This window comes from Aquila chrysaetos, chromosome 9, assembly GCF_900496995.4.
Source record: "Aquila chrysaetos chrysaetos chromosome 9, bAquChr1.4, whole genome shotgun sequence".
Lineage (NCBI taxonomy): Eukaryota > Metazoa > Chordata > Aves > Accipitriformes > Accipitridae > Aquila > Aquila chrysaetos.
The window spans coordinates 28676830-28696993 of record NC_044012.1 but is presented as its reverse complement, the minus strand read 5'-3'; the positions used below and the strand labels follow the sequence as shown (position 1 = coordinate 28696993).

The 20164-nt window shown below is 46.0% G+C and overlaps 1 protein-coding gene across 6 annotated transcripts in view; it reads right to left on the bottom strand.

The window, feature by feature from the left end:
* Positions 1-20164, bottom strand: part of TTC28 (tetratricopeptide repeat domain 28) — a 213822-nt gene that overhangs the window by 43736 nt on the left and 149922 nt on the right. For 4 of the 6 annotated variants that reach the window (XM_030025985.2, XM_041126303.1, XM_030025987.2 and 1 more), the window contains one exon: positions 8718-9225. In XM_030025985.2, coding sequence (XP_029881845.1) covers positions 8718-9225 — 508 coding nt within the window. Of the gene's footprint in view, positions 1-3061; positions 3165-4412; positions 4519-8717; positions 9226-20164 lie in introns of those variants that run through there. The other 2 variants (XM_030025991.1, XM_030025992.2) reach the window with 2 other exon arrangements.

Sequence of the window (20164 nt, the reverse complement as noted above, 5' to 3'; positions counted from 1 at the left end):
GGCAATTTGGACCTCACAGATTCATTTTTTAAACTCATGTAGGATTGAAAACCCAAGTTCCATTACATCAGCATGAAGTATTCCGGCTGGATTACCTGTATTTCTATCAAAACAAGTCATTAAAAAATACTGCTCACTTTCCTACTAACATGAGGCTTCAGAAGGCAATTTAGAAACCATGGGCAGAACAAAACAGGATCAAAACAGCAAACGCTTGGCTGCTGATGACAGTTTGTTTCTCTCCCCCTGCACTGCAATCATGATCAAAGCTAGTGCTCATGGCAGGAGGGACTGGCTCCCTGGTACCTTAGTCCAGCTCCTGGCCAAATCCTTCCTCAGCTCCAATGAGCCTGTGGCTCTAATTGATCAGTGTGAGCTATTGCATCTCTGGCTGATGCATGCTGATGTTTCCCTCTGGTATGACAAGGGAAGGTGGTGGCAGCAAGGATGGGATGAACTAAGCTGAATGACCCCACGTGAATATATTTTGGCCCTCCATCTCCTATCTGGAGACATGGCCAGTGCTGGGGCTCAGAGGACAGCCGCACTGCCGCACACAGTAGAATGCTCACAGGAAAGACCACCGATTTCTGCAAAAACCCACAAAGTAATTACAAGGTGGAATTGGATTGGACACAAAGCTATGTAACTTAGAAACTGCAAAAAACAGTCTCTGTGAAAGCGTCCCATTGCTTCAGAAACTAAAAAAGATGGAATTAGCTAAATCCCTCCCCTGGAAACAACAAGAGGTGTCTGAGCTGGAAGCAGGCAGAACCAGCGCTGCCCCAAGGAGCCCGCGCTCCCAGCCCCGTCTCCTGAACGCTGTGTCCCTACCAGCCAGCACCTCAGGGTGCTTTGGCTCTGGCATGGGCAGCCAGGCCCTGCCCAGCGAGACGCAACGCAGCAGGCCCCATCTGTGAGAAAGCTAAACACATGGCTCATTGAAAACCACCCCTGAAAACACAGGGTTTCCAGAATAAGGGGATGACCAAGCTCTTCCTAATCTCTTACTGCTAACCGGACAGACTCCTCAAGGCGACAAGACATGCCCTTGCTCTCCACCAGCAGCACTCACCACCTCCTCTGAGGAATCAGGTGTAGGAAAGCACTCAGCTTGAAGTGAGCGTAAAAGGGTGAGAGAGGCCAGAAAACAGGTTAAAAGCAAATTTGAGTTCAGCTGACTGCCTAGATAACTTGTTCTTTGATGAGATTCCTCCTAATTAAGAGTCAGAAAGCAGAAAAGAGGACAAAAAAATTATTAAAAATTTTTAGTGGTGACTTTGGCACAAAGGAATTGAGCGCTGCTCAAGATGTACCAATGAAACCCAGTTAAAAAGCACTGCTGACACAGAGAAGGATGGGATTATTATGGAGAAAGGACTGGACAACCGTATGTACCAGAGCAACAAGAATGGGGTGATGAAAATCAGCAGTAAACTATGTGAAGACATGGACTTCAAGACTACAAGGGCAGGGAGTCATCATCTGGAAGTGAGAAGAGAAGGAGCTATCCAGTGAATTGATGTATTTCTAGTAAAGAAAGATAAATGCAATTCCTGTTAGACACAGGAGAGCTAATCAATTTACAGACCAATGCTGCTGTAATCACAGAGGGGCATCAACCCTAGAAATTATATTCACCACCAGAGTGTCAAGGCTCCAGAACAGCCCTATAGTAGGATAGTGACACAAACAAAACAGTACTGTTAAAATGGCACATGGTTAGTTTATGAATCATGGTATTTGTATTACACGGTATGTGCAATAACAGGAGACTGGATTCAATGCCACAGGAGGCATCTTCCATGTCTCTCAGTTTAATCATTGATTCCCCTGGTAACTCTGAGCCTCTACAGCTTTTCTGGGAGAGTACCTGAGGCCAGCAACAACCACTCATGGGCCAACGAATTACACTGGGAACATGGACATCCCTTACTGTTGGAGCACACGCTGCCTCAAAAACACATTGTTTGCCCCCATGAGTTGCAGCTTGCGCTGCCATGGTGCTGCACAGCACACATACCATTAGCTCTTAGGCCACCTTCCCAAAAATGCTTATACCACCAAATCATGACATCACCCATAATACCCCAGGCAGAAGTGGCTGCTGCAGGATGTGAATGAACTCATCAGCGAGCCTCTCTATAAAAAAAAGCACATTCATAGATCATTTCCTAATGCTTCATTAATGCCAAGAGTGTCATGCTGAGAAATAAAACATAGCCTTACTTCTCAAGGAACAGAGTAGGAAAAATGTCACCAGGACACTGCCAGGAGCTATCAGCCACAACTGCCTGAGGTTTGCAGATGCCAACAGCCTGATACACAGAGTAACAGGACAGGCAGAAGGAAGACTGGCTGTAAAGTCAGACACCTGGAGGAACTCAGAATGGCATGCAGACCTTTCCCACCACATGGCCGGAAACACACAACCACCTAGATCTTACAGAGAGACTACAGGGACATAGTCTGCCAGAGATGCACGGGCACCACAGACTGGTTGCTAACACCTACAGAGCCTTGCTGCCCTAGCGCCTGGAAACAAGAGCAATCACCTAGTTCACTCCCCTGCTGTCTTGCTGCTACTCAGTGGGTTCCCATCATCCTTTCTGTACACGCTGCCATCCCTGCCCTAATTTCCAGCATACTGCTCTGCCTCCCTCCCATCAAATGGCAACTGTGTTTTCCCATCCTCAGTCTATCCTCAGCTATACACCTAAAATTACTGTCAAAGCCAGAGACAACCTTGGCCCTGGACTGCAGACACATGCCTTGCTCTCAGGCGATGATGACTCTACACCTTGCTACTAGTTTCATGTATGTTTTATCTGTGAGCCATGTCAAGTGTGAGCTGTTTCACATTCTTTCCCATGTACTGCATGATGCAAGCTCCTTAGCTGCAACCTTTGGCAACAAAACAACTGCAAGAAACAGACCAGATGCCTCTTAGGGAAGAGAGAAGCTCACTTTGGGCTGCAAGGGATTCTGCTCGTGGAACATGCAATAAATACTTTATTTAACATCCATCTCCCCAAATCTAGATCAGTTTCCAAGTTGATACCTTAGATACCAAGATGACACCCAAGCAGGTCTGGCCTGTGGTTTGGTGCTTCTGTTGTGCACATGGCACTGAGATGGGAAAATTTAGGCTGAGAAAAACATCTGCAAAGCTGCTCTCTGCAAGAGGTGTTGGGAGCAGTGTGGAATGCAAATTCCTGCTTTTAGCACCTAGTACATTAAAAAAATGCATTAAGAGATACCGTCAGGAGCTTGGTGTGAAATCCATCCTTCAGCTTACAATTTCTCTTGTGCCCCCCAAATCCTTCTAAATAGCTCTTGTACTAGTGTATCTATTAGCTGTTACAGTCCTCAGGCCAGACCACTGCTGTGTGCAGAGCACAAGATGCTCGATCAGGCTGATGTTCCTCTGGCCACCCATGGATCATCAGCCTTAAGATGTGAATCCTACTGCCGTCACAAAGTTCCTCTCCTTACTTTTCCACCTCAGCCCTCTTATACTCATTGGATCATTGGATCAACATTTCTGTTAGTGCTGGAGATTATTTTGGCACTCAGCTGACTTGACAGAGAGGGAAAAATCTTTGGTATCCAAGGTAATTTAGGAGGCCCTAGTGAGCAGATAGGATGCCACAGCTCAGCCTCAAAGCTTAAGCACTCTGAAGAAACTCCACTTCACTGTGAGGAAAAGTCAGTGCATAGTGGTCACCATTAAAATGCCATTGACAACTCAGACGCTGTGTCCACAGGAGTGGTGGATGAAAGATGAGGGTGCTAGTGAGAAGTCCTATGCTCACTGTAATTACCTCTCTTCCTCAACATGGAGGAACTCACAATGGAGAGAGTGTCAGGGACACTGACCCAACCCAGACTCTCTCCCACTGCCACTTCATACTATACCTGAGGATAGATAAGAAAAGGGGTACGTGGGGCTGGAGATAATAGGAATTCCTGCCTCAGGACACAAACCTCTCCTGTCCTGCATGAAGGAAAAGGAAAGTGGGAGAGGACAATAGCAAGTCAGACACAGAGCATGGCTTTGAAAGGCAAACAGCTGCCAGAGAAGTAAAATTCATACTAGAGATTAGGGCAACAGGTTACTGAAACAGCCAGTGCTGCCACGCTATGGAGAGGCTATGGATGGGGTTTTACCCTGGATGGATTTTCACCCTGGATACTATGTCCACCAAAAAGGCTGCTCTCTGTCACAAGCCCTGCTCGAGCAAATTCCCAGAATTTAATCTAAAAAATTAAGGTTGCTCTTGGGAAAAGAGGAACCTGGTAAGAGACCCCACACAGCACCTCCTGGTACATTTGATCATTTGCCAGGGGTAATTACAAAGGACGGCCCAGGAAGGAAAGGTTCTGACTCAGACTCCAAAATCATCACCTACCAAATATATTCTCTCTTTGTGCATTCCTCAACAGACAAAAATGAGGTTCGTAGATGGATGGGAGATGAAGCCTTCACAGTTCTAAAGGTTTTAGTCAGCCTCTTTACTGCCAAGAAAGGAGAAAAACAGTGAGCAAATGTTTACCAGGAGATATCCAGGACAAAACCAAGCAGCATAACAGAGAACAAAGCTGTGCTCTCCTCGAGCTGTTTGCTCGAGCTGTCACCCATCTGTTGTGGCACTTAAGGAAGAAGGATCCAGAAATACACTGTCACTTCAAAACATCAGCATTCTGACTCATTCTTACAGCTATAATTACTGACTTCAAAATAAAAGATACGTCTTATGGTCAGGCAGCTAGACTATGTTCTGTAATAGTACACGAAGGATGCAGTAGAACAGACCCAAGACAGGAACCCAGCAGACGTGAGGGGAGACGGCCAGAGAAAGCCTTTACTACCTTATACAGTATAAAGCACCAAAAATGGCACAAATTACATTAATCCACAAGCTTTCTTTCCTTAATGATGAATACAGTTAGAACTGGGTAGAAACCTGTATGACATCAGAAAAATCACCATAAAAGCTACATTCTGCCTATGCAAATCACCGATTTTTCCAGTTCAGGCAACAAATTGTAAGAGGAGAGAGAATGTGTCAGACGAACTTTGGAACAGTCTTTGCAGCTCCTGTGCTGGAGCCCAGCAAGTGATTATGACAGTTAAAGGGACCTCCAGTCTCCCACTAGCATTAGCCAGTGCAGAACAAACCTCTGCGTCGTGATGGGGTCACAGCTGCACCATGGCCTCCAGCTTAGACTGAGGTAACATCACTCTTGACTGAACCTGCTCTTTCAGAATGAAATGCAAACATGCTGAAAGTTGAAACAGCAAACCTCGTTCTGAAGCTCACCCATGTCCCAGCCCCCTCCTTGGTGCAGACAGCAGAGCCTAACAGCATCATCCTCTGATGCATGCTCTGCTGCAATGCAGCTGGCTGGATAAGCGCGCCTGTGAGAGGTCGGAGATGAGGGAAAAGGGTCTTGGGCAAGTTAGCTAGTCTTTCAGCAACTGGGGAAGAGATGGCCAAACATAACCATCATTTTTTGATCCTAACTGCAAAAACGCTTCAAAAGAAAATACCTGGCACCTTTGGACAACATGACAAGCACATGAAGATAGGCAGGCATAGAAGTTCTCTTGTAACTGCAAAGAGATGCTAAGCACCAAGGGAGAGACTTGAAACTGTGTTTTATTAATAATCTGAAGTGTCCTCTCTCCGTGGCAATGGGAACCCTTAAGAGCTGCAGAGGCTGGAAAGCCAGCTCTCTACATGGAGCCTTGGCATTTGGAAACACCATCTGCTTTGCAGAGGTTGACAATCTGAGACTTCTGGTTAAACGCCACATCTCTCTGTTGTGAAGGGCTTGATAACTTGTGACTTGCCCTCAGTCCATTATCTTCTGCTTACTGAGTCACAGAGCGCATTATATCTCCCTGCAAAGCACTACAGCAGCTGGGCTATGTTATATTCCATGTCTGTCTTGCTCAGCATTAGATAGCATACTTAAGAGAGCTTTCCATCTACATCAGTGAAACGCAAACAGAAAATGTCTGCTGCTTCACCGAAGAGGCCAACTCTTAACATTCTGGCTTGGAAACACACATTTAGTTACATTTTTTTGCCTGTCAGCATGGTTATTTTGATGAGGTTTTGTTTTGCATGTGGATTAGATGAAAAAGACAATTAAGACTTGACTTTTTAATTGGTACTGGATGCATTTTAAACAGCAGCAATAGACTTTCTCAACAAGAACTGCATGTTCTCTTCCTCCAGTATAACTTAACTCTGACAGAGAAGACATAAAAATATAGCCAAATAACAGCTGAAACGTGAGATCCTGCACTCAGAAGCTAGGAAAACTATTCTAATACAAAGTGTAGAGTGGCTGAGTCAGCATACCAACCAGAAGTTATATTTAGGCTTAAATCCAACACAAGAAAAACATTCTCTGCTGCACCAAAGCTCTTTCCTTGGTTGGTTTTTTGTTTGATTGGTTGAGTATTTTTACAAAAATTTCTGGAATTACATGCTGAAAGCAGATTAATAATGGTATTTAGATGAATTTTCTAGTCCCAACTTGACTAATTTTGAGCCAGCAAAACGGTGAGAGACTTTAAACTGCAAGTGAGTACTGTGAAGGTTGAGGAACAAGAGCAAGTTGCTTTCTTTTGCAGCAGCGTTTGTTTCATTCTGGGATGAGGCAAAGCAACTACAGCGACTATCAGCACTTGCAGCATATTGCTACACCCATCTTGTCTCACCATTTCTGTACCAGTTTGTTGGGGGTTTTTTGTGATGCTGAGTAAGACAGAGACAGACTACATTGAACATACAGGCAATTAGAAGAAATCCTACAGAACTTGAATTAAGCTCTTTCTTCTAGCAAAAGAGCTGTGGTCTGCCCAATGGCAAAGGGCTCACGAAAACAGGAGACAATACAGAAAACCCACGATGGCTCATCACCACACTGATGTAGGGAAGAAAAACAAAACCAAGTGACAGCTTCCATTTCCCGAGACTGCATTTCCTCAGTTTCCTGGATTTGCTCAGAAAGAACTGGGGCAATTCTCCAGAAAGCAGCAAGTGCTTTGGAGAGGAGGCAAACGAAAGTAGTTCTGATCTCTGGATGTTTGCTAGTGCTGCTCAGAGCACACCCACCCCCATTTTATAGGTGCTCATGGCTGAACACAGCCGTGCCATCTCCCAGTAACTACACCATCAGAACAGCCTGCACACCCCCTGTTCAGCTTCCACCGGAAACAAAATGCATTAAGTTAAGCTTCACAGCAAGAGGAACTTTCCCTCAGTCCCAACCATGAGCTGGGAAACCAGTGTGTTCCCCAAGCATAGCCAAGGACAACGTCTCCGTCTCCCCCACCAAGGACCCAGAGCTTACACCTCGCCCTGCTCCCTGCCTGGACAACCCAAGGTCCCATTCCTCCACATGGGCCCCTCTATCCCTGCCACAGACTGGTGGATCCCTCACATCTCTGCATCTCCCCAAGACCAGTCCCATGCTGGCAGCAGAGATGGCCGATGTAGTTTGTGCTTTGCTAGATGCATCTGCTATTGTTCTCTGCAAAAGCCCTTACATAGGTTAGAGGAAGCCAGATGCAAGGCTTCATCCCCCCAGCCCTTTTGCCTGTTGGGTGCTCTGCCATACCAACAGAAATGTTATCAATGCTCACTGGTCTCTAATGCTACGCATGCCACAAGCGCTTTTGCCTCACAAACCTATTTTTGCCTCACACATCTGCCCAATTTGTGTAGAGGAGGAGATTCGCAACAATAATTAGAAAGCTAGGACTGTTTCGTTTTCTCCAGCTCACCTTATCTTCTTTATTCAGCCTCTGAAGACTTAGCTATTAAGAGAAATTAAGTAATTCATCAAGCCCTTTTCAATTACCTGCTGTTGATAACATCAGAGTACAATTAGCATCTACAAATGAACCAAGTGCCAACTGCCAAGCAGAAACAGAAGCTAATTTACAGCGTGGGGCAGCCTGCAAGAGCTGAGATTCAGGGGCTGCCAGCAAACACATATTTTGTTATACCAGCAACAGCCCTGTTCTGCCACTCCCAGCCAGCTGAGAACACATCCTTAATGACAGCTGGAACATCAGCAGCACAAACGCCACATCCCATGGCAGAGATGGAAATCCATGTTTGTTCGCTTCCACATCTGTCACTGTGAAGAAGCAGCAGGAATGGACTTCACTCTGATGTAATTCAGTCCTTCCCAGTCTGCCAGCAGGATGCCAATTCTCTCCTTAGAAGAACACAAGACTCCCACATTCTATTATTTTAATGGGTACATTCTGAAAACAAACTTAGGATTTGACCCATGTGTCTCCCAACTTACAAGGCAGCAACACATTGACATTTCCAGCTGACAAGCTCCCAAAGAAATGGCCAGGTAATAAACCAGGTCACTTCCTGCCCTGGTGCAAGACTTACACTTATTTCTGACACCTAAATAGCTCTTCAAATGGACTTTACCTTTTCATTTCCCTTTTGCCATGAGCTTGTGCTTTCTGGTGTCTTTCTGAGCAGGTTAATAATTGAACATGGGATACATTACATCAGCACACAATCTGCCAAGTGCCTGTTTAATTTATGAAGACAGCCTGGTGAAACTGGGGTACTTAAGACAATAGCATACAGAAAACCTCCTGTATCCTGGCAGCAGCTCTGACAGTCACGGCATTCCCTGACAAATTCTGCTCCATGTCAGGGCCTTACCTAGATTGGAGGAGGCTCTGCCTTCAGCAGCTCGGTCCTGCAGGCTCTCAGCGATGTGCAACTGTTCTTCATGGTACTGCTTAGCCCTCTCCAGGTCTTGCATACATCTAGCTGCATGGCCCAAGCCAGCATAAGCTCGCATCTCAATGGCCTTCTCAGCCAGCTCCTGGGCCAACTCCAACACATAATTGTGGTAGGACATAGCTTTGTCGAAATTTCTCCGGTAGTGGTAAGCACTGCCTAGGTTGCTGTAGGCTCGAGCTTCCTCCCGCTTGTTCCCCAGCTCCTTGGCGATCTTAAGATGTTGCTCATGGCACTGCACTGCATTTTCAAAATCCCCCATTGCAATGTACACTGCTCCCATGTTGCCCAGCTCCCGCGCCTCAGAGAGCTCATCTTTGGACTGCTTTGCAAGGAGGACACACTGCTTGTGGCTAGCCAGTGCATTTGGGTAGTCCCCAATGGCTGTGTACACATGGCCCAGACTGCTCAGTGCTGAGGACGCTGCCTGCAGGGATAAGAGAGAAAAAATAAGTACAAGTATTCATGAAAACAAGTCAGATGGCCCCAGTCCTAGAAATCAAAGCCACAAAAGGCCACTCTGGAGAAAGAATGTGACTACCAGCTAGAAAACCTACTCTCTGCAGTTCTTCTACACCCCTCAGGGCAGCTCAGGTGGAGGCAGCAGGAACGAGGTTGACTCGGGAAAACAGGGCTAGGATTATCTCTTTCTCTGAAGCATACAGTGTGTGTGTGTACCTGGTAGAGGGGAAGTATGGCACTGCAAAGATGCAGAGACCACTGAGGAAACACAGAAAGTGATCGCTGCAGAAAACTGCCCTCCAGGACCAGCCTGAGCTGTCTCCCAGAGCAGCACTTCTGTAGGCAGCCACACCTCAGGTCACCTCTCATAACTACTTTAACAGCTACACCAAGTCCTGCTAACACAGCCAATGATCCTGTGCATAGCAGCTCTTAAGAAAGCAGACAAACAATGATATTCACCTGCAGAGAACTTTACAAACAAATGCTTGCTCTGTTCCACCCTCCACCCAGTAAGCTCACATCAAAGCAACAGACTGCTGAGACTCTGCAGGCTGATGCCAAAGCACCGTCAGAGATCAGTAGCAGAATGTGTAACTTGACATAACCATGCTGCAGGTTGAGCCACCATGAGGACTCTGCAGTCTCTTCTTTCCAGGCTAAACAGTCATTGAATAGCTGCTGCTGGAAAACTTACACTGGCAGCCAGAACTCAGCTGGGAGAAGGGAAGTGCTTCTGCTGCTTATTTTGCAATACCAGTAGGCCAGAGTGCAGTCACCAACATCTTCACGTACTTCTGCCTAGCCAATCATACCATGTTCCCAAGAGCACAGTTCTTACTGTGCGGCATCAGGGTCCTTCTAGCACAACATCACTTGTTATTGAGCCCCGAACCACCTTGGGACTGCAGCAAAGACAACAGTATTTCAGCAGCTGGACCCTCTGTCCCCTGGGGACATCTTAAATAAATATAGCTATTTGAAAACCTGAGTTCTTACCACTGAGAAACAGCTGTATTTAACAAGACAAATTATCTGAGAATCAAGATTCTTTCGACCACTGCATCTACCAGGATGCAGGCCTTCCTTCCACCTGGCAGAGCCAGAGCATACACAGCCAGACAGCAGGGCAAGGAGCCAAGAGCAGGGGTATGTGCCTTCTGCCTAACGCACATCTGCTGCCTCAGCGTGGCTGTTCACTACAAAGCCCTGACCCCGAGTCCTCCGTGGTCCCTGCATGTGCATCTCCTTTGCTAATCAGCTGCTGCTGTGACCCAGTTTCATGACAGCCATCTTTTCCAAACCTCCAGAAAGGAGCAGTCAGGGTGAGTGACTGCAGAGAGACCGGTTTCACCCCTCCCTAGCACCCTAGCTCAGGAAATATCCAGCCCACCCTTCCGTCTGAGATGGTGACACAGCATCTCAGGACACTTGTCCTTGCTGTTTGAAATGGCGTAGCCCTGTGCTACCAACAAAGAGGCAGCCTCACCCTTTTCCTATCCTTGGCTATGCGCTCCCACAGGCTAGTGTTCTTGTTCATGCAGTGAATTCTGAGCTCCCTGATCACCTGTTCAAATTTCCTATCTCCTAATAGGCATGATCTTTACAATGAGTGGTGTGATGGGGGGGAAGAGCAGCTCGCCGCACCATCAGGCTGCAAGTAGGTGGGGCCCCTTCAGCTGTTCCAGGAAGAAAGGTATGCTCCCTCTGTTTTTGCTTTGCTCAACCACTGGAGCCACATGTGTGGCATACTTTTATTTTATTTTGCTACTCCCCTCTTGCTATGACTTGGATGGCCCTCCAATGCCGCTGATATTGGTGCTTTCTGTTTAAGGAGCAAGCACACTTTAGTGTTCTGGGCACAGTATCCCTAGGCACAACACCAAGATCTCTTCCGTGAAATGGCATTCCACATGGTAAGTGCAAGGCGTGCAACCGAAAGCACCTCACAGGTCATGCCAACCAGCTTGGACACCACAGAGCTGGAGAAAGGCTTCAGTGCAACACCACTGATAAAGACACCAGACTAACCCCCAGAGAATGCAAGGCGAGCTGTAAAAACTGAGTTTCTTGCTCTGCACGCATGAGACGTGATTCAGACCACAACTCCGCAGCAAGGTTCATACAGCAAGCGGACCTCTGGGGTTAAATTCACCTAAGACTTTGCAGATTCAAGCCCACCTCTTTTAACTGTTCTAAGCAGCTGCTTCTTCCACACTACAAGCGCACAGAAATGCACACTGACATCAAGGTTGGAAGAAAAACACTTGCTTAAATTAAGCAGCTGGAGTAGCTAAGGGACAGTGGTGGCTTCCCATCAGTGCCCAGAGTGGCCATGATGAACCTCTCCAACCCACCCAGCATCGGACCAGGAAGTCCTGCCACCTTTTCCCTGTGAAGTCGTACATCTGCCCCCAGAAGCTACACAAGTTAGGGAGCTTTCCCTCACCCTGGACACTCGCCTCACCTTGATGAACTGGTATATTCCTGCTTGGCTCCCACCTGCAGACTGGCTATGCCCCACAGATGGAGGATTTTAATTCCCTTCTCCAAGGCAAATGATTAACCTCTTCCTGACCATGCTATCTAGAGATTAGATATAAAAAGAAAGCAAATCAGAAGAAGAGAGCTGGCTCAGCACCTCTCAGCTGGAACCACATTTTGCTATTGAAATTACGCCCCTGAAGAAATGAGCCTTTCATGACTTTCAAAAACAGTGGCAGCAGAAACCTTCCTAAAGATTATTTTTACTGAAATTGTATCACGATAGGAAGAGTAATGCTAAGTCAGGAAGATCTATGGGCCAGGGCAAGAGGCAGAGAGTAAGAGGCAGCAGCATTAACAGACTAGTATTTCCACACTGAGGAACTGTAAATATGCTGTGCTGAGTCAAATTAATAGGGAAACTATCTTTTCTGATACAAGAACCTGAGGTGACAGATTAGCTATTAAATACAATTTATAGGTCATAAGATAGAGAAGTTTTAAGGAAGCTCTCCCTTAGCCAGCTCCGTAAATAGCCAAGCTGCATTTGCTCTCCCTGAGGCATCCTTTCAGACAGCTTAATTATAATGGAAGAACTGCCAGAATTCAAAGTGTCTTAATTTTTTTCACTTAGTGCTGCAGATGAACTTCATTCAATACAAGGGACAATGCAAGAACAGCAGTGGCAGAGCAGCAGCCACCATTAGGAAGCCCTGTAGCATCCCTGCAAGGCCGTGGTAGCACTCCATGACAGCAGGACGGGAAAGCCTTGGGCTCAGTCCCACAGATGGTGAAGCAACACGGGATTTCATGCTGCCAATACATGGTATAATGAACTAGAAATAAGTTGCTTTTGCTGCCGTAATTACCACAGACCAGAGAGGGGAGCAGCTAGCAGCAACTCTTCAGTGACATAGTTACAGGCTGGGGACAAAGCTACTGAACATGCTGCCACATGGTCAAATGGTTTCTCGGGCTTGGAAGGTGTTTCTCCAACAGCAAGCACCACAGGTGGTGTGAAAACCAGCTAAACCCTCCAGAAATAAATTATTTACAGCCTCTGCAGAAGCATAGGCACTTGGCTCAGAGTATCAGGGACCAAAGGCATATGCACTCCAAAACTTACCTCTGCAGGACACCCTGCAGAGCATTGCCACCTTCACTTCATTCCTTCCTCCCACAACTCCTCATCCCACTGGAAAACTCCACGTCACCAGCTAGACCTGGCATCCAGCTGGCCGCCACAGGACAGGCACCCAACCGGACGGCAATGCCTCAGGAAGGGACCTGGACCTGTACTGAGAGGGCCGCAGCTCCTTGCTCCTGGAGGGCAGGCACTGGTAGAGGTCCCAGCCCCTCCTCGGTGCTGCCGTGATCAGCTGGGCTGCGCAGGCAGGACCAGCTGCCTCCGCACATGCAGCAGCAGGCAGAGCTTGGAGGAGACCCTGCCCCGTCTTGGTCAGACTTGCCATGGCATCAGGGTGGCTCAGCCCTGGACAGACTCTCGAGCAGCACAGTGAAGTAATTTTTTGGCTGACACTGGTGAGCAAAGGCTCTTATCTAAAAGAGGGTCTGAGGGGGCCTGTTTTGAGGCTGCTACAAAACAAACATGAAAATTTTTGCTCTGAATTTTAATACTTTTTACACAAATCTTCATGAAGATTAATATATACATAGTATTGAGTCATTTGCAATCTCACTAGGAAAAAAAGTGGAAAAAAATAGATACATGCAGACATCTTGCAGAAGCCCAGACCAAAATACTGCATGGGGCCCATCTTACAGTCTTCAATGTGTATCGGAGCTCCTTTCATCTTGCTGGTGAGCAAAACATTCACTGCTGCATGGAACAAACCAGTAGGCTGTTTTGGGCAAAGTTAAAACCCAGCACAACACAACCAGCAGAACTGATTTAGCAGCCTCATTGATTTTGAAAGACAGGCCACTACCACCACTTCTGATATAGCTGGGGAGACAATGGAAGTGTCTTTCTGGAAAACAAGGCGTCAGTGAAAGCTGGTGTCTCCTGGGGCTGCTAAAAAAAAAAAAAAAAAAAAAAAAAGTGGACATTTATGCATGCAGATTGCTGAATAAGATGAGCTGTGGCAAAGAGCCACCTAGGCAGACTCAGATGATGTTAATGGGCCACAGCTAGGGAAAAGAGGCATAAATGGAAAGCAGCAGATCTCAGACTTTCTGTGCACAAGAGAAACTTGACAGATGCAGAGACTGCTCATACTGTACATGGGAAGACCTCTTTAGGAGGTCTCCTAGACTGGGAAGCGGATCATAGGATGCAAAATCTGTGTGGCTGGAAATGTTTATTCTCAGGGCTCCTAATCCCTTTGCCCAACAGCATTTCCAGGCTCACAGTAAAAGACCTAGAATGAAGGGTACAAGCTTGGCAACTGTTCTTACGGCATGCAAAAAGACTTGGCTTACATATCTGAGTGCCCAGGGCTGGATCGTCCAAACCAGAATGTGGGAGGAGGACAAGAGAAGCAGAAAAGAAAAATAAGTAGAAAGAGACAAAAAGAGAAATGGAAAATGAAGGGTAAAGAGCTGACAAGAAATAGCCCGACTTGATTAGAAAGCTGGGGCTGTTCCAGAGGCTTGGCTGTTGCTCACATAGACAGCTAGACAAAGGCAGGAAAGGCTGCCTCTACCCTCTGCCATGGCCTTCACACCAATGGTCCCCACACGTTTTATTCTGCAGCAGCTTCTACTGTTAACTGATCCGAGAGAAGCACTTCCCAATCATCTTGGAGTCTGCATGAGCAGTGCCTATGGCAAGTCTGGCTTCCCCGGGGCTGGTTTCATGCAGCATCTCTTCTCCAGCAAGATAACTATTCAGTACTCTCTATATGCTCATGGGGGCAATCAGTGGAAAGACTGTGGAGCTTGACATTAAAGCAGTGTTTAGAAACAATTTGGTGATTACATCTTCTGGGGGACACCAATGACTCACTTCAGAGGGTTAGTAATAGGATTCCAGAAGATAAATTCATCACTGTATACTTAATAAAATCCTCCGCGTAATAGGATCCACCAGGAACTCTTAAGTGGCTCACACGTTGGGCCAACAGGGTAGGGGTATTCCCATATGCACTGGCAGGAGTCAAAACGTTGCAGTGAGAGAACAAAGTTGACACATGTGAAACAGACTCCAGCTGTGCTAGCACAAACCTCTGCTTGGTAGCAGGGTGATGGGAGGCTACGGCTTCATACCAGTGGAGTTTTGCATCAGCAAACAAAGAAAATCAATGCTTTATATATCTGACAAAGACAAATTTTACAGTGGGAGTTGCTTACACCTCCAATTATGCTATTTATCACTTTAATAGAAAGCAGATTCTTCTGCCACTGAGCTGAGGCACAGAAGGGAGTTCTGAAAAAGGTTTCTAATTGCTCTCTTTTTCTTGGGAGCAACAGCCAGCTTATTTTTTTCAGCTGAATAAGGTAGAGTCTGATGTTAAGCAGATGTGCATCACAGAATGACAACTAATAGGGACCTAGTGACTTGGAGACATGTGTTAGATATTTCACCCCTGCCAGAGAATGGTCATTTCCCAATTATGTTACATTTAAACAACTCTTTAACTGAATGCACAGCCTCCTTAAATGAGAACACTGTATAATAATCCTAAAATGGGCAAGGTGAAAATGCTCTGCCTGGTATCCTACTATTAAGGTAGCTTTAACCCCCAAACACAGACACCAATTGGGATTGATCAGAAATTGAGCTTTTACAGCCGAGGTGGGGAAATAACTGGCATGGACTAAGCATTTGTGAAATTCAAAAGCCTGACTGCAGAATGCTCTTGCATGCTGCTTCCCTCCACTTCCATTCTCCCTCTGGGCAAGGGGTAACAGCAGTGCCTGATCCTACATGATGCAGTGGAGCTGTATCCAAAAGATCAGCCATGCATATTCATAACATCTGTACTCAGGACAGTCAGCAGTACGCTCTTTTTGAGAACCAGCTCTTGCTCTTGAATGCAAGCAAAAGTTTCCTGGTTCACTGAGTGTATTTTGGGGGTGGTGAGGGGAAGGCAGCGTCAACAGATTGTTTCTGAACACACACACACACACACACACACACACACAGAAATACTTAAATCTGAAAACATTAACAGGATGAGTTCTGCTGGCTTCACCATAAAGACTAAAATCTCACTGTATCTGACATCAGTGTAACTTTTCCATATAGGAAGTACAGAGGTTAGCTTACAGTAACTAACACTGTGTAAGCATTTAGCTCTTTCTCTATGTAAGGTCTGTTTGTTTTATAGGTATGGGCTATGTAACTGCTGTGCACACAAGCAGGACAGTAGCATAACAGGGGATGAGCACTTTCAGGACCTACCAAAATGATCCAGTGGCTCTAAATTGCACTTTATCTCCACTTCTATTAAGCCCCTTTATCATTTCCTCAGAATCCACCATTATTTCATAACTAGGCTTGGAGATCTACTGATTTACGCACTAACGCAAGTTTCACACCCAAATACAGTAGGTGCCTGATCAACATTCAAAGTTGACCTTTCTTCCTCCCTCAAAGGTGAGGCTGATATGCCAGTACCACATCCAGCTTTTTCCTTTATGTGGCATGTTTTGAAAGAAAGGAAGCAGCAGGCAATATTCTTCTCCTGTACATTATCTGTACACAGAAAGAAGGAATAGATTTGCGTTTAGGTAATTATTTCCTGGTGAAAAAAAACCAAAAACCAAACACTGGAATCAATATCCTTGTCAAATCCAATTTATTTGTAGAAGGTCTCAAGTCTTTTACACAGAAACTACCAAAAAGCAAACCCCAAAGAAGCCAAAGCCATGGAACAGAAGCACTAGTATCTGAATGCCTGGAAGGAACGTCGTAACTACTGCTAACTGAAAGGGAATAACCAGGAATTGATGACACAATAGAAAAACTCAAAATATACAGCAGGAAGAGATAGCTCCAGTCCCCTCTTGATTAATGGATTAAATCCATAGCTCTGCAGGTGTCAAGGACTTGCTGCTTGTGACAGAGGCTGCCATGGGCTGTGCTTACAATCCACTCCCAGCCCTCTCATTCCTTACTTGTTCAGGGAAATGACAACGTTCTAGAGGACTGATTATTCTTCGTGTTTCATCACAAAAGGATCAGACAAATTATGTGAATCCAGGCAAGCCTGAACAGCACCATGGCTCGACTGTCAGGTTATTCATAATCGGTCATCTTCCTGAAACCAAAGGGTACAGAGGGAACACTGACTTTCAGCTGCTCATGTGGAGATCAAAATAACAGTTAGAGTGTAAAATCCATTTACTCAATCTCCTCCATTATAATTTAGGAGGTAGGTGTGCAGTTCTGCCTAGAAGGCTTGCAAAACCAAACCTGAGTTACTCCCTTAACAGAACTGCAAATATTTTTGACCAAGTTAGCAGCATTTTCCTGGAAAGCAGGAGCAGCAACTAGTCCACACCTACACCCATTTCTTAAAACTGCTTGTCACTCATACCAAAAAGGCTGTTCACATTCACTGCATGAGCCAGTGCAACATCACTCACTGTGCAAAGGCCAGATACCCAGGAGGAGTGTGCTGCTTTTCTGGGGTGGGCTCTGCAGCACTGAATTCTCATTCCACAAAGAAAAGGAAGTCACGCAAAATACACCAGCCCAGGAACACTACAAAGTAGACCTCAGCATCAAGTCTAAGCATCACCTGGGGTTCACATATCTTTATCCCAAGTAGCCAAAATTGGGTAGCTTTCTGGACATAGTCTAAAAGGCTCCTGTGTGAAATCACTTCAGGGACGATTGCTGACTTGACATTTTTAGTGATGATGTAAGAAAAGAAGCCCTTGTTTAAAACCACAAGCTTCTCTGAGGTGGTGACACTGAGGAGTGACTCATGCCCTGGTCAAAGTCAGTCCTGGAAGAATAAGCCAGCACGTTACAAACTTGGATCTCACAGAACCCAGAGAAGCTCTTTGTGCAGGCAAAGAAATCTCTAACTCCTACAGTGGCGTGCTGACCTGTGCCAATCCTAACACTACTCTTGCTCATAAAGCTGGATACTACTTCACTGGAAACTGAATTTGGGAAAGCCTTGGCTGAGGTGGGCCTTCTGAAAACCCAAAGAGCGCTGATACCCAAGTTGCAGCTCTTACACAAGCTTTCTGCTGCATTTCTTTTACTGCAATCAGGTACAGGCCTCAGCAGAGTGCTAGGTTTTGCAGATACTGTGAGAGGTAAGTAAAACCAGAAGACTGCATTTCTTTCAGCTAAAATCCATGTGCTGTGGAGGTCAAGTGGGGACATTTAAAGGAGGTCCTCAGGAAGTATTACATTTCCCTTTTGAGTCACAAGTCCCAACAAAACAAAGCATATGGCCTTTTAGTGCATTCCCAAGTTTCCTGCACTGGTCAGATTTCCCTTTGTTCTGCTTAATCCTATCACATTTGAACTGGACAAACCTGTATGAATCCAGTCAAGCTAACCTTCTCTAAAAAGAGTTGCTAAAGACAGAAAGAGAAAGGCAAAGAATTTATGCTCTCTTATACAAATCCAACCACTTGATGCTCAAGCACTATGGTTGCTCACATCACTGAACTCATCCTCTCAGCCATGCAGGTAATTCAGTCTAAGATGTAATGCAGCGCTAGTGCCCTAGAAGACCCAGAATCCTCAAATGAACTCATATGGCAAGTGTTTTCTTCGCAGCTGGTACTTGGCCTTCCTCCAGGAAAGTAAGCCTTCCTCCAGGGTATGAGGGAGTTTGCCCTGGATCCCTAATGAAGCAAGGCTACTGTCTGCAATGAAAGGCTGCAATCAATGAGGCAAAGGATAGCACCGCACTTTTTAATGAGGGTTTCAATGTATACCTACATCACAGGTCAGATTTTTGAATCCCAGTGGTTAATCAGAGGCCCCTCAAAGACCAGCTGTTTGAACTATAAGTATACACAGGAACAATATGAACTGGAAAGTGTATGTCTGTAGCTTTGTACACCCAACAAAAGAGCCAAACATCTGGGCCAGACAAAGGCCAAACTTTAGTGAATTGAACAATCGTGCAGGAAGTGTCCAGGAAGACATTCTGCAGACTGAGTCAAATCTCTCACAAGTTCTTATTAAGCTGAAATCACAACACCTGCAGAACCTGAGACTTCAAGGGCAGTAGGGGTAAAAATAAAGCTTCTGTCCTGTTAGGAAATCTGGAAAACCAACCTGCCCCACCCTCACCTAATTCTGTACTGGCTGCTTCACACTCCTCCTTCAGCAGCCCTCCACAGAGGGATTCAGCACACCTGTCCTACCCTGATCTGCTCAGCCAGGTCCTCCAAGCAAGTGGCCAGTATTGAGGTTTCAGTTGTATAAATCAGATCACCCTCAAGCCTCGCACAAAATCAGCAACGGTTCCGGAAGACATGGAGAAGAATCTGCAAACGCCTCCTCAAAAAGCTAGGAAAGTATCAGTGCCGGTCTCCTGGTAAGCAAGGAAACTCTTTGGTCCTACGCAGTCCTGAAGATGACAACACTGCTTTTGGTGTAAAGGGCATATGTCTTGTAAAATAAAAAACACTCAAGCCACAACAAGTGTCAACATAGTAACGATCAGGCACATGTGCTGGGATGCCCTATGGAGCTCCCTCCTCCTTCAGCTCAGCCTCCTGGCTGATCCCTGGAAATCCTGCTGGGCCCCTCCACCACTTCAGCTGCCAGTCAGGAAACTGCTGCCAATCCAGCCAACGGTGCATCTGGACCTTACCCATTTCTGACAGCACAGGACTGGGAGACTGTGGGCTGAAGCTGCACACTGGGCAGTGAGTGACTCTTGGCAGCTTCCCTCCCAGTAATAATGAAAATACATGTTAAAACCAGCTTGAGATCAGCAAGAAGGCTATGTGATGCTAGGCTTTGTACAAGGGCTCAGACTAGACAACAACTTTCGAAGGAAAAGTGACCCTTTCTGCAAGTATCCAGTCCACAAACTGCAAGGGCCTGATCTTTTTACGTTTCTGCTTTCTGCAAGTAATTTTCCACTGAGTTCCTAGGAACTGAGGTTGGTCTCTCACCTCTTTGGAGAGCAGAGATTGGGAGCAGTCTTTTGCTTGAGTGGTTAGCAGCCTGATCAACCATTCTGTTGTTTGTAAATCCTGTGTAAAGTGTCATGGGATTTGGAAAGCTGTTTCTCACGCAGAGGCTGAATCAAAACCCAGCTTGTTTCAATTTCTTGAAAGTATCCCCAGGACTCAAAAGATCCCCTAAAAGAACCCCAGAGAAAAACAGAAGGCATAATGGAAAAACAAGAATGAAGAGGTAATCCCATGTGCTAAAAATGTTTATGAACATAGATGCACCACAGTCACCCATTTATCTTTTCGCTGCTTGACCTTTTTGATAAGATACTGGGGTTTTTTTGACACAAGAA